The sequence below is a fragment of the Lithobates pipiens genome, unplaced genomic scaffold (genome assembly GCF_037356315.1).
Source record: "Lithobates pipiens isolate NorthernLeopardFrog02 unplaced genomic scaffold, aLitPip1_a1.2 Scaffold_16, whole genome shotgun sequence".
Taxonomy (NCBI): Eukaryota; Metazoa; Chordata; class Amphibia; order Anura; family Ranidae; genus Lithobates; species Lithobates pipiens.
The window spans coordinates 52,262,927-52,278,127 of record NW_027507748.1 but is presented as its reverse complement, the minus strand read 5'-3'; the positions used below and the strand labels follow the sequence as shown (position 1 = coordinate 52,278,127).

The 15,201-nt window shown below is 39.3% G+C and overlaps 1 protein-coding gene across 5 annotated transcripts in view; it reads right to left on the bottom strand.

Annotated features, from left to right (window-relative positions):
- Positions 1-211: 211 nt before the first annotated feature.
- ERG (ETS transcription factor ERG) overlaps positions 212-15,201 on the bottom strand; it is a 374,857-nt gene continuing 359,867 nt past the window's right edge. For all 5 annotated transcript variants that reach the window (XM_077479896.1, XM_077479898.1, XM_077479897.1 and 2 more), the window contains 3 exons: positions 14,252-14,305; positions 12,180-12,227; positions 212-6,297 (listed from right to left, as the gene is read on the bottom strand). In XM_077479896.1, the coding sequence (XP_077336022.1) occupies positions 5,777-6,297; positions 12,180-12,227; positions 14,252-14,305 (623 nt within the window). In that variant the 3' untranslated portion in view covers positions 212-5,776. The remainder of the gene's footprint in view (positions 6,298-12,179; positions 12,228-14,251; positions 14,306-15,201) is intronic.

Here is a 15,201-nt window from a genome sequence, read left to right as displayed (position 1 = left end):
GCTTGGTTGCAGTTGTTGCTGCTAAGGGTGGCCCAACCAGTTATTAGGTTTAGGGGGCAATCACTTTTTCACACAGGGCCATGATGGTTTGGATTTTTTTTCACCTTTAATAATAAACACCTTCATTTACAAATTGCATTTTGTGTTTACTTGTGTTGTCCTTGACTATTGTTTAAATTGGTTTGATGTTCCGAAACACTTAAGTGTGACAAACATGCAAAGGAACAGGAAATGAGGAAGGGGGCAAACACTTTTTCACACCACTGTATATATACATATATATAAATGCAGAGACCTGTCCTTCAAATCCCTGTATCGAAGCAGAAATAATTTAAAAAGATTGCAGGCTGCAGCAAATCAAATCTTGTTTTATTCACAGTTTCTGGCGTAACTCAACTCTTCCTCGCTAATCTGGGAAGTAGCAATAAGTGCTACATTTCCCCATTTGGACAATATGGACAATATACTTATATGTACATTGACTGTGATTCACTGCTCCTGCTTTACTGTGCAAGTCTATAACTCTTAATAAGGCCAACTGAGCTTATATCAGTCATTCAGCAGGGATGCTAAATTATACTGCCTGATATACAAAAAACTACTAGAGGGAGCACTGACCAATGCCTACAAAACATGGACATTCACTGGCAGATGTAAAAATCATGGATTTTACAAACTGTCCCTTGAATTTGCTGACAGATGTAACCTTGTTGACAGGCGCAGATGACCTCCTTCTAACTTGGTTTTGACCTTCTTCTAAGCTGCATCAACCTGTTTCAAGCTGCTTTTGCATTTCCGTTGAGAAAAGCAGTTCTGATGCAAAAAAAATAAATGCCCACCGACACAAATATTTCCATTAGGATAGAAACATTTGATTGAAAAATGTATTCAGACTAAAGCTGGATACACATTTTACAACTTTTGTTGTTAGATTTCCTTTAGATTTACCTTCAACCATGAAATGGAAGGGCCTGCCTAATTGCATAAAATTGAAAGTGTTTAGGTTTGACCTCATATTATATGGTTTTGGTAAATCTAAAGGAAAAAAAATCTAAAGAAAATTGTATAATGTGTATCCGGCTTAAGGATTTGTTGGGAAGACTGAGTTTAAGGCTAAATGTTGACCATATGTATATATTTATTTTAAATATAGTATTAAATACTCTTATAGACTGGCATTATGAATGGCTTTTTGTTAAGACAAGTACTTTTGTTTATAACCAACTAGAAGGAATTTCAATTATTACATTAATTCAGAGAATTACTAAGGCATTGGCATTCAACTCATAATCGTAATATGTGCTTTTTTGGGGAAATGTGTCATTTCATTTAGAAAGTCATTATTTCTTTTTCTAAATCAGATTTTGTTTCCAAATCAGATTGAAAAGAAGCAATCATTAGTAGTACATTTAAATATTTATACTTTTAAAAACAGTTTGGACATTCCATATAGGGTAAAAAATATACACCACTTAGGCCTTTATCTAAGAAAGCAATAAAAGAGGATGAGAAAAACTTCAAGATTTCAATCTGCCAAAGTTTTGGTAAGCCTTGTACAATTTTGGCCAAAGTCAATGGAGTCAATGGGAATGGTGAAATGCCAGTTCTTAAGGGTGTAATGGTCTTCGAATGACTCCTAAGTGCTAAAGCTCCTTTCAACTACACTGGATCTGTTCTTGTGCCAAAAATAGCCCCACATTGGCCTCCTTATTTGATTGTTTTCACAGAAAATAGTAAAAAAAAAAAAAATTTATAATAATAGAAAGTCATACACTAAGAACAATCTAATACATAGAAAAAAAAGAGGGAAAAAAACAAATACAAAGAACACTAAATTAAATAAACTTAACGGCCCTAAATATGCCTCAAGGGGAGAAGTTTTCTGTCAATAAAATTCAAACTAAGCAGCTCAATGAGTGAAATTAAAAATATCACTGATGGTGAAAATGGTAATTTTGCTGCTAAATTTGATTTGCTAAAATAGTTTCTGCCTATTCCCAATACCTCATTAGTAGCTTTTAGTGAAAAGACAGAATGTTAATTAATTTCATTAAAGTAGAAGTACAACCAAAGCTGGTTTGGCTGTACTTCTCCTGTGGATCACAGGAGTGCAGTTTATTCTGCACTTCTGTGATCTGTTTTCAGCAGAGAGTGGGTTGAAGCCCACTGTTGGTTGACATCACAAAGCCCGTCCAGGCACAGGAAAGATCACGACCATATGGTCGGGATGGGCCCACATGCGAGTCACTGAGAGCTTGAGCTGGCCAATCATGACCCCTCCACAGCCCAGTGCTCCAGTAAGCTTGGGGGGGGGGGGAGGGGTGGAAGAGAGCAGTGACCGACAGTCACCAGCTCTCTGCTCAGGGAGCTCTGAGAACCAAGTGATCGGTGAGGTTTTGTTTGCTCAGTTCTCAGCCTTAGAGCCGGCTGGGTGCAGATGCAGCATCGGTCCGATGCTGCCTCCACCCAGGTAAGTATGATTAAAAAAAATAAAAAATCCCATACTTCTCTTTTAAATTATTTCTACTATGCAAAGCTGTGCCATCAACATGGCAACCTTAGTAGGAGCCTAGAGTCCTGTGAACGACCATGGGCCCCATGGGAACAGAGTAAAAGCTGTGCATCTTCCTGTCACAGGCAGTTGGTGTCTGATGGGACCATACCATTATAGACAATTCATATAGCATGTATTCTTTGCGGTGGATTTACTAAAACTGGATGGTAGTCAATCAGCTTCTAACTTCAGCGTGTCCAATTAAGCTTTGACAAAAAACCTTGGCAGCTGATTGGTTTCTATGCAGAGCTGCACCAGATATAGTAAAGAAACGTTTTAGTAAAGCAACTCCTTTGCATCCAGTGCCCCCTTATCATTGTTAAGGAAGTGTTTGGAGAGGGGGAGGGGGCAGTGGCTACCTTGCCCAGTGCCCATTCTGTGTTTTTCAAGCAATTTTATTGAAAAATCAAAAACATTTAAATGGGTAATTGACATTGACTGGAATTCACCATTCTGCTTATGGTAACATATACAGTAACAATTGGTGAATAAAATATAGTAGAGTGATGCTATGTAGCTTGGTTACAATTCATAATGACAACCAGGCTTACATATAAAGTGAACCTCAAGTCAAAGTTTTGATATGTTATAGGGAATATCTAGAAATGGTATTTTTAACTAAGCAGTACCCCAAACAATCTACCTGGATTCCTCCTGAAAAATATCAGTGCACTTCCTGGTATACGAGTGTGCCTATGCACTCTTATGCATACAGCCTAGTAGTTGTATTTCTGCAGTGTGAGTTCTAAGGCACTGCTGGCTCTGATTGCTAGACTGAGGAGATTTGGAGTGAGATTTGGTGGTGTCATTGCTGTCCTGCTCACTGTTCTCCTGGCTGGAGGTGCTGATGTGTGGAAGCAAAGACCTGCCTCTACCAAGATGGCCACCTCTACACAGAGACATAGCATGACACCAGACATGGTAAGTCAGTAATGTGGAAAGATCATCTGCAGTAAGGCCACAATCAATTTTAGTGGCCAGTTCTTGCCTTTCTGGACACAGCTACAGCTTCTTTAAAGAAGAATGAGCAGCAATTAGCACATAAAGATAAAACAGAACTTCCATAAGAAACTGCCCAATGACGCAAATGTCATTGCTCCTTTCTTTATGACTATGTGGTAATTGTCTCAGTTGCCTCTGAAAAAACACAAGACCATAGAGCAGAGATTCCACAGAAGCAGTTTCTAAGGAATGGCTTACATGTTGTTTTTTAAGGGAAGACTTTAGGTGAAACCTGCAGTCTACTGGGAAAGAGAAAAGAATTATACATTGAAGTATTACATAAATCAAAATTAAGGATAAAATTAAGGATAAAATTAAGGATAATTTTGGACCTCAAATGAAACCTTTTTGCCTTCCTGTTTTTTCATAGTGAGAGATAAAAAATAGTAAAACTGTATATCATTTTACCTACTTAAACTTCTAATATCACATCACACCACTTATTTGGTCTTGGGCTTCACTAAGTTGTTGAAAGTGTTTTTTTTTTCTTCAGTAAATTGAATGTATATTCCCAAATTCCACAGATATATGTTTAAAAAAATTAGATGGACATCTTGGTCAATATAAAATAAAAACGCATAATGCAAACTACAGTCTACATCTGAATTGCCATGCTAGGCCAAGCTTATTGTATTGCATAAAAACTGCATTTCTAAGTACTAATGGTTCATATTGTAAACATCAAGCATACAGAGTTTAAATTCAAGGCCACAACTTTTTTTTTTTTTTTTGTCTTAAAGTTTCAACGTGTCCCTTCTGTGTTTCTTTGGTTGGCCGAGCTCAACTCGTAGTGTATAAATGCATAACTTATATAATTATATAAAAATGAAAAATACCATTGACTTGTATACTTCAACCTGACGAACGCACAGCGTTCGCGACTCAAATAAAACTGGCGCCTGCTTATAAAAACAACAACAACAAAAGTTCAGATTGTAGCAATGAGGGAACTTACTTAATATTCAATCCAAAATCCCTCAAACAGAGATTACAATAAAAAAAATGTGTACAAAATCCACCCTGAGAGCTTTGGCAATAAAATTGGAGAAGGTTGATCGGATTCCACCAACGAGTATTGCTTCCAATATCAGTGCCATATTAAATTCTCTTGCTGCCATGGGCAACACATTGAAAAAAAATGTTACATTTAGCAATGACTAGATGTGAACTGTTATATTTTTTAGGTGTGATAAAATTTGACCGTCATTCTGCACTCTATGTGTATAAATGGACCTGGCCTTTTAAAAAATGAAAATAATTCTGGTTGTTTCCACTTCTCTTAAATCAGCCATTGCATCTCTGAAAAAAAAGTTGGGTGTTATGTATTGTACATTACAAATGAGGTCCTGATTTTTTTTTTTTTAAATATCAGACAATTCCAGTTTTATATCATTAAAGATAACTATTCTATACCATTTTAACCGTATCATTTTGTTCTCAGTAATACTGATGGCGGTATTAATACTGCTGTAACATTTCTCAAAGAAGTCTCAAAAACATATGTCCCTGTATTGTCAAGCCCTCTGTCGTTTCAATAGCTTTCCATGAACAAGACAAATGTTTCCAATTTTTCACCCTTCCCTTCGACATCTGCTTATAAACCTTCTTGAGCATAATTACTCTAGGCACTTTCTTTGTTCCACCAAAATGGCTCATACTTCTCTTTCAGATACATCAAGGAATGTAGGAAGTCTTCACAGTTTGCCAGAAAGTTTTTTTTTTCCTCAAGTGAAATTTTGTCAAATTTTTGCCTTGACATTGTGTTACTGATACTACTTTTGTTTAGTTGATCCTGATTGTATACTTGTATTCTTAAATACAGGTAGTTTGCACTACAGAATTTATATTATGATAGTCCACACTTTTCTATATAGCATATAGTTTTCTTATTTACTTTTGTTTTTTTTTGTTTTTTAAAAAAAAGTTTATAAAGGAAGATCTCACCGTTGTTTTCGGCAAATCTATCAGACTTCGACTAGCAAAAGTCGAACCAAGAATACATATTGGTCCAATGCTGATGTCTCCTACGTTACATCTTTGGCATTTGAACTTCGTTAGTAAAATTTTGCGTCTTTACCCTCTAGAAAAAGTTTTGTGTTTTTGGCCTATCTGCCCCTTTTTTATGCACCGGTTTAAAAAAAAAGGCACTGGTAACTCATGATGATCACCTAGTAGAGTCCCCGGTGAATTGTAATCCACAGTAAAGTCTTTTCTTGAGATTTAGTAGTAACTTCCAAGATGAGATGACATGTGACTTGCCGGGAGTCGGCTACTGGGATAAATACTTCCGGTTGGAGAATTCCAATAAGGGTTTGGAGCTGCAAAAAAACTGGATGATGTCACAGGTAAAGCTGGAGGATGAGGAGCAACAAAGTTCATCTTCTGAGGGTGCGTGTGATAAGAACTCATGTAGGGAAGTTCGGAAGGATACTTGTACATTGTTGATTCTGGAGGATGTGGTTGAAGGGCTTGAGCAATCCCATGAAAGTCAAACTTATAAGCATAGCGCTTGCCATGGACTTTAGTCATAATATTCTTGTCGTAGTAGTAGCGGAGTGCACGGCTGAGCTTGTCATAGTTCATGTTAGGTTTACTCTTCCTTTCTCCCCAACGTCTTGCCACTTCATCTGGGTCAGTCATCTTAAACTCTCCGTTCGTTCCTTCCCAAGTAATGCAGTTGGAGTTGGAGCTGTCCGAAAGAAGTTCCAGAAGAAACTGCCACAGCTGGATTTGTCCACTGCCTAAAAAAAAAATAATATTACAAAGTGAAGTAGAAGAACATGAGATCATTTCAATTTATGGAAAAAAATTTCATACATGTCCCCTCAGTTTCTAGGAAGCAGGCAGGTATTGTTGCCATGGTGTCCTCCATTGCTAGGACACAGGTGACTATTGTTGCCTAGCATCCTCAGTTGCTAGGATGTAGATGTCTTACTTTTTGCCACTTAGCCAAGCATGGCCACATACAGCAATTGACTTGCATTGGCAGCTGTACAGGCAAAGCAAAGTGCTGGGAATTTTGCTGCACTATAGGATCAAGATATTCCTCTGGCTGGGCAATGATTCTTTCATGCCTATAGGTACACTTTATGGTCAAAAGCTTGTGCACACCTGAACATCACATTTATATGGACTTTCTAAAACTATTGTGATTAATATAGATTTCCCCTTCCTTCTTCAATTTGTAGCCATAACCAGTTTCTACTCTTCTTTCCACAAGGAATTGTGAATTTGTGCCCAAGGAAAATTTCAGCCAAAAGAAAACTTATGAGGTCTGTTAATAATGTTTGATGAGAAGCCTTGGCTTCTAATTGATTCAGTGCATCCCAAAGGTGTTCAGTATGATTGAGGTCAGGGATTTGTGCAGGCCACTTGAGTTCCTCCACACCAAACTCATCAAAACATATCTTTGTGGGCTTGGTTTTGTGCACGGGGGTGCACTCATGCTGGAACGGGGAAGGGCCCTCTCCAAACTGTTGCTTATAAACCTATAAGTATATATTTGTCTAAACAGTTACTTTGTATTCTGCAGCATTAACAGGACCCTTAAGGGCCGGTTCACACAGGGGGCGACACGAGGCGACACGACTTGCCGTGCCGCGACCTGACAAGTCGCCCCCGTTCTGTACAATGGAACCGTTCTAAGAGGAGCGACTCGAGTCGCTCCGACTCAGAAAAAAGGTTCCTGTACTACTTTTGGGTGACCTCGGGGCGACTTGCATTGACTTCTATACAGAAGTCATTTGCAAGTCGCCGCTGAGGTCGCGGCGAGGCAAGTCGTGTCGCCTCGCATCGCCCCCTGTGTGAACCGAGCCTTACTAAAAAAAAAAAATCGAAACTCAATCATTAGGTCAGGTGTCCACAAACTTTTGATCATATTGTGTACCTTTAGATCTATGAGTAGAAAGGGGCTTCATAAAAAAAAATATCTTAAAGCAAAATGCAGTTTGCTCATGGTTTGCTTTGATTTCCCCTCCCCACCAGCACATTCTTACCTTTTTAAATTTTTCCTCGCTCCTATGCTAAAATGACTCAGAGCTTACACAAGGCTGAGGATTCTCTCCTTGCTATCTCCACGTAAAAGCACCTGGCCAATCACCAACCACCAGTTATGTCACAGGACAGGAAGATGAGTGAGTCACATGCTCCTATATACCCAAAAGTATATACTTACTAGGAAAGTTAGATGTGAAACCTCTCCATGTTTAGTTTTTAGTAGTGCCCATTCACAAAATTACCATCTGATCTGACCCCAAAAACAAAACAAAAAAACAGGTCAAGCAACTTTCATCTCATGTCTATGGGTTCCCTAAGTTTCGGTATAAAATGTGTTGATTTACACTAATGCCGCGTACACACAACCGGACTTTCCGTCAGAGTAAACTCTGATGGTCTGTCCAACTGAGTTTTCCGACGGAGTTCCAACCGAACAGACTTACCCACACACGATCACACCAAAGTCTGTTCATTTCGAACGTGATGACGTACGACGGGACTAGAAAAGGAAGTTCAATAGCCAGTAGCCAATAGCTGCCCTTGTGTCGTATTTGGTCAGTCGAAATAGAATACAGACGAATGGTTTTCCCGATAAGAATTGATTCCATTGGAAAGATTTAAAACATGTTCTATTTCTAGGTCCATCAGAATTTTTGAAGAAAAAAGTCAGATGAAGCCCACACACGATCAGAATATCTGATGAAATGATTTTCTGCCGGAAAGTCCAGTCGTGTGTACGTGGCATAAGACTTTCTAGGGGAAGATCAAGATAACACACCTGAGAGAGAGAGAGACACAGTAGACTGAACTTATATCCTCCTAAGAGTTCCAGCTACCAGTCAGAGGCAGACTTCAGGCAGGTATGAATCTAGGTGATGGCTATAAAGAGACAATTCCCATTCTTTGTAAGAATACATTGGTAGCTAAGGTCTGTAGGAAGCTGCTACAGTGAGATCATGTTGGCTAAAACACATGACACAGTGTGGCCCCACTATCTTGGGTCAAAATGGCTCCACCATATTAGGTCAATGTAATTTGACCTACAATGGTCAATAAAGTCATGAGCATTTCCCACCCTTTTGTGTGTGTGTGGGGTATGTGAATTTCCCAGTCAAGGCTGATTGGCCCAGCATTGATAGCTTACTTCTCTGTTTTAGCAGAGCGTACTCAAGCTCATCACTAACTGATGCTGTTGACACAAGCCCAAGGCCCATCGACACATACTCTATTTTTGGCACATAAATCTATAAATCTATTTGACATCTGTAGACTACAGCTGCACATTTGCTCCAGTCTTCTGTAAATTAACCCCATCGTTTTCTGTGCAGTAAGAACGTTAACAAAACTTCTCTAGACTCCATGTTAATCACTATTAATTGCATGCAGATATCAGATGGTTTCATTTTATTGAATACCGATTCTTTTTCTCATTGTCATACCAGGTTAACAGTCCATCTGAACTGCATTAGCATTTGCTGTGTTTCAGCACATTCAGTATATTCACCCTTTCCAAGAGCATTCCTCAAAACTGCTTTTAATAAAAGACTTGGGCTGCGGATATTGTTATTTATCCAGAGAAGAGAAAAAAAGGGAAAGATCCATTTAGTGCTGGTAGCCTGGGGGCTGCAGACACAAAGGGTAGGTGAGGTCATGGGAGTCAATCAGCAGCAGCAGGTAGTTGAGTAGAGTGGCCAACAGGTTAACAGGTGAATTGTTAAATTAAGTTTTCTGTAAGGTGTAAGTATAAGTTCCTAAACACACAGGAAATATTTAAAATGTATGCTAACCCTAACAATGAACTTCTCTTATTTGTTCCCTTTTAGTCTCTTAAATATACCATTGAAAGTGTTGTGTTATATATGTTCGATACAGTAGGTGCAAAATCAGAGCCATCTTATGTTCATTTCACTCTGCATGTGGTATCTCAAGCACTATAATCAGCTTGGCCAAGCTCACCTTCTTAAACTACAAAACACTTCCATTTTATTGTGGGGGGAGGAGGAGGAGGAAATAATCTGTAGTTTAGAAAAAGACAACTGGGCTGGAGCTGACACCATTCCTTGTTATATCAGTCCAGAAAAAAACAGAAAAAAATGTTTCAGGTGGATTTTGCCACTTATACCCATCCACTAGGGCCAATGCTGGTTTGGTTTGTCTTGCCATCATAAAAGTACCAAGAAAATGAAAGATTAACTAGACCATGCAAAAAGTCTTCATAGTTTACTAACCCCTTCCCACCCCTCTCTGGTAGCCCTTTAAGTGGGTCTTAACACTGGAAGGTGGGATAGACTTTTTGATCATGTTATCACTGCGATTGGCAGTTAGAGTGGTCATATGATTGGAAGTCTATCCCACCGGCCTCTGATCATAAGCAGAGAATGGGAGCTGTCCATAGTCACTGTGCACTCTCAGCACAGAAACTTTAGAGCTCCGTGGATGCATTTGTGCAGTACTTACTTAATGTCCACTTGGACATTAAGGCCCATCCAACCTGCTGCTGCACATATGCTTTACTTGGTTGGCAAGATCCGTAATGTAGTTATATTACCTGTTGATTCTGACAGTTTTTTATACTTCCTGGAAAAGGCCAAGCTGTCCAGCAAAAGTTATAGGTGATTTTGGTGTATTATGGTGTAAACTATATTACATTACTAAGGGTTAGCTTTTATTTATATGATATATATTTTTTTTTTATGGAAAAAGATTGTTGCTATAACTGCCTAAAAAGTATTAGCTGACTATAACATATGGCATCTATTATGAAAAAAAATTCTGGCTGACTGTCACATGCATTTGCCCATCCATCATGAATTCTGACCGTATTTTGCTTAATGCCTAGATTTCCTAGAATTTACAGGTCCATCTTGTGGTGATAATGTGGTAGTTTTCTTTAAAGCGGAGTTCCACCCAAAAGTGGAAGCTCCGCTTATCTGCTTCCTGCTCCCCTTTGGTGCCACATTTGGCACCTTTCGGGGGGAACAGGTACCTGTTTTTGACAGGTACCCGTCCCCCCTTCCAAGAGATCTCACCGTGGCGAGATCACTCGGAAGTTTGACCCCCCTCCTCCTTCCCACTCCGTTAGCCATTCAGAAAGTGCAGAGGGTTGTGTGCACGAGCAGTAGGGAACCGGCTGTGAAGCTGCCCTAAAAAACAAATGGTGGCGGCAGCACCGGAGGGCCGATCGGAAAATCGGCTGGGGTGCCGACATCGCTGGATTCCAGGACAGGTAAGTGTCCTAATATTAAAAGTCGGCAACTACGGTATGTATTTTTTGCTGTGGTGGAACTCCACTTTAACCACTTGCCGACCAGCTTCCCTTTAATGGCTATAGCAGGAGCTGACGCACTGGCCGGCTGCCCCAATGTCCGCTGACCACCCGCGATCACTCCACAGAGAGCCAGAATGGGGATCTGTTAATGTAAACAAACAGATCCCCATTCTGACAGGGGAGTAGAGAGAGATTGTCTGTTCCTAGTGAACAGGAACAGTGATTTCTATCTACTCCCAGTCAGCCCCACCCCCAACCCCCCCACAGTTAGAAACACCTCCCTAGGGACCACTTAACCCCTTGAGCACCCCCTAGTGTTAACCCCTTACTTGCCAATGTAATTTATACAGTAATCAGTGGCTATTTTTAGCTTTGATCACGGTAATAATGTCACTGGTCCCAAAAAAGTGTCAAAAGTGTCCAATCTGTCCGTCACAATCAAATCGATATTCCTATCGCACACGTTCCAGGTATCAATGGCTCATAAAGTAGTGGGTGCTGCAGCGATTACCAGTTCTGGAAGCATCAATCAAGTGTACATATTTGTCTTCACACCATGGATCGACAAATTTTTGTCCAAAAGGTTTAATAAAGAGAATCACAGCACAAAGGAAAAGTGCAACGTTTCGGAGCCGCACAGGACCCCTTCATCAGGCATGTGATGGCTGTGTGAATGCTTGTGTCATTAGTCCAGAGATTTTTGTTCTTATAAATAGACCCTTTGTGTGTCTCTGATTTAAAACTACATGTCCTTCTAAAGCTACCCTATCCACAGGGTTACAATGCTTCTGTGCAATTTCACTGTAGAACTAAAAGCGTTATCGCTGTGTTAAATGAAGTGGAAAAATAACAGATCTACTGGCAGGATCAACAGGTAATAAAACTCTCTTAATGGGGGAAATTAAAAAAAAATGATATGTTAAAGCTGCTGACAGACTTCATCATATATGTAATTTTTGATTTTGCCCATAGTTACTATTTAATGTGAAAAAATATGAAAATATATATCAAAATAAGGGTGGCATGGGGCTGCAATTGGATGTATGAAAAGGAAAGAATATTCAATACTAATCACCAGGTTTGTCCTGAAAAATTCAGAATTTTTAAACAAGGGCTACATTTTCTTTTTGATTTCTTGCACTTTATTTGGCGTTTATTTACTGTAGTATGACCACCATTCTTTGATTAAGTTTATCTTTTTATGTAAATTGTAGCTTTGCTACAGCTGTAATAACTGTAATAATTTTTATTTTAGTTTGTTTCTACATAAACTGTAGTTTTTATTATAGCTTCCATATATTAGATTTTATCCTGACATGCAAAATTAGTAACAGGCATGTTGATGTTTTGTCTCCTTACCTGGATTCGCAAGGCGACTGCTTGTTGGGCCAAGAATCTGATAAGGATCTAAAATAAAAAATAACAGAAATCAAAAATATTTCATCTAGCATGTTAATTCAATTTATGTTCATTTCCTTGTACTGCATTATCACAATTCTGGATAAAAAGACATTTAAAAATATTGGGAGGGGAGCATCACATTCCGGCATGGTTCAGTTCACCTGTGCCCAGTGTAAGTGCCTCCTTAGTCTGTAATGCAGATTGGCAGCTTCTCCCAGAAGACAGACAAGCAGATGGCTAGAAGCCATTCAGGGAGCACAGCCAACCAGCCTTTTTATGGTGGAAACCAATTTCTGTGGGCTAAAGAAAGTGTACTATGCAAAGTGTGCCATGGTTCTGCCGTGGTTGATGGGCATAGTGAAAGTGGGTGTCCTTAATCAACATGGTTTGTTAGGACACTTCTTTTCACATCTTTCTGTATCATCTTCCTTTGTGGCTCTTGGCATTCAGTCATATAAGCCTCTCAGAGTTCCAAAAGAAGTTGGTGCTGGAAGACTTCCCTCCGCCAGGGGAGCAGAAAGCTATATATATTGTCCACCACGTGTCAATGATTAAGGTACCCTCCTTGATCGATACCTGAATAGTGAAGTACCACCAGCCCAACATATCATATTGGTACTACAAATGCCTCACTGACTACTGCTCCCCTAAAGCCACTTAAAAAATGTAGTTGTCAGAAGATGGTCCTTATCCAAGTTTACATTTCTGCTTAATTGGTGTTCTATTTTTTTTAATGCAAGCAGCACAACATCCATAATTTCTGCAAAAATGCTTTCCTTTCTGTTTTATGGTGTTAAACGTATGTATAGATGTTAACTTTTAAAATACTAAATATAAAAATTAATTTTAAATAACTGTATTTGATGGATGCATCAATAGTCTGTTTTTTTTTTTGAGATCTTGTATGTAGGGAAGGGTTAAAACCCCATCAGGTTATTTGTTGAAAGCTATGTCCTGCTGGGGAGATTTTTCATCACTTCCTGTCTTGGAGATATAACATGAACTAAGAGGAAATCTCCCATTTTAGTTGCCAGTAGAACATTTGTATCCCTTAGAACAGGGGTAGGTAACCTCGGCGCTTCAGCTGTGGTAAAACTACAAATCCCATCATGCCTCTGCCTCTAGGAGTCATGCCTGTGATTGTCAGAGTCTTGCAATGTCTCATGGGACTTGTAGTGTCACACCAGATGGAAGGCCGAGGTTGCCTACCCCTGCATTAGAAGATTTCTGCTTACCTCTTGCTCTGATGACAACCCTTGACAATGTTCACCAAGACAAATGGCGGGTTAAGGGAAGCAATAAAAACGTGATAAAGAGTCTAACCCTTCCCTTGCTCTATTCAAAACTAACTAAAAATATTGACTTTATATATATTTTAATAACATTTTGCCAAAAAGGACAGTGATAAACCTGCCACAATAGCATCAGAAGTGCCTGCCATCACATGGTTCAGGTACAAAGCCACAGGCTACAGCTTGCAAAAGTAAATTCAAACTGATATTTCTATTGCGTTACAAGCCCTGTCTCTGTTCTATGAGCAAAATGAACCTGTCATGAAAAATTAGCAGGTTATAATGAATATTTATTTAAAATGATAGATAAGCCTAACTTTATCTATTCTTAAAATGTTTGCTGCCTACCCTACCCTGGTCCAGTCACATGATTCTGCAGCTCTGGACCCCTGTGTCAGTAAAAAGCTGCTGTAGGGGAGAGGAGGGAGCACTGGGCCATGAGAGCCTATAGGTGATCTCATGGCTCCCAGAATCCACAGCCGTTGTTGAGCATTCCCTTACACAGAGCTGAAGGATCACATGACCAACCCCAAGTGGATTAAAAATAGGTAAGTACACAGATCTTTTTTATACAGGTTAGGCAGGATAAGTAGGAGGAAGGGGAACATAACATTTTTAAGAATAGTTATAATTAGGGTTTTTCTTCCACTTAAAAATTCAACCAGATGACCTCTCAAACATAAACCCTTTTGTGATGGGAAATAACAAAGGTTGCGTCTTAATAATAGTCTTAATTACCTAGCTGCGGTCTTGGATCTTCTGTTTTTGGCACTACGGTTGGTGCTTGTGAAGCTGAAAAACAAAATAATTACTGAGCGCTATATAAACACAGTTATTGAAGGTTGCATAAGGTGTGGATTCATGCTGCAATTGACACTATGGGGGTTATTTACTAAAGGAAAATCCACTTTGCACTGCAAGTGCACTTGAAAGTACAAAGAAAGTGCACTTGGACCTAAAGTCACTGTAGATCCGAGGGGGACATGCAAGGAGAATAAAAAACAGCATTTTAGCTTGCACATGATTGGATGATAAAATCAGCAGAGCTTCCACTAATTTCAGATCTACCTTAGATTTAGAGCAACTGCACTTCCAAGTGTACTTTCAGTGCACTTTCAAGTGCACTTGCAATGCAAAGTAGATTTGCCTTTCGTAAATAACCCCCTATGTTTATTACAGCTTATTGTGCGGGGCACAGTTGGAACCTTACCGGGGGTGCATGGCTCATGGGTTCTCCAATAGCTTTCCATGCCTGTTAAAGTATATATAAAGTGAAGACTTTTTTTCATCTTTCAATAAAGTAGAGAAAGGTTCAAACTCTTTTTTGTGTTCTATATCCCATTGAGATTTACCTTTCACTTCCTGTCCAGCAAACACAACAGGACAAAAGGAAATCTCATCAAAGAGAGGGAAAATTGGATTTTTGACTTCAGCCCCATTCACACTATCAGTTTTTCCTTCAGATTTACCAAAGCCATAGAATATGAGGTCAAACATTAGGAGTTTCAATTTGTATGCAATCGGGCAGGCCCTTGCACTACATGGTTTTGGTAGACCTGAAGGAAAAACTCAGCAGAAAAAGTGATAGTGTGTATGGGGTTTTATCGTAAAATCCATTTCTCTGAGTTCATTGACAGACACCGCGCTCCATTACTCAGAACCACAGGGTTATATCACCCCCTACTGGA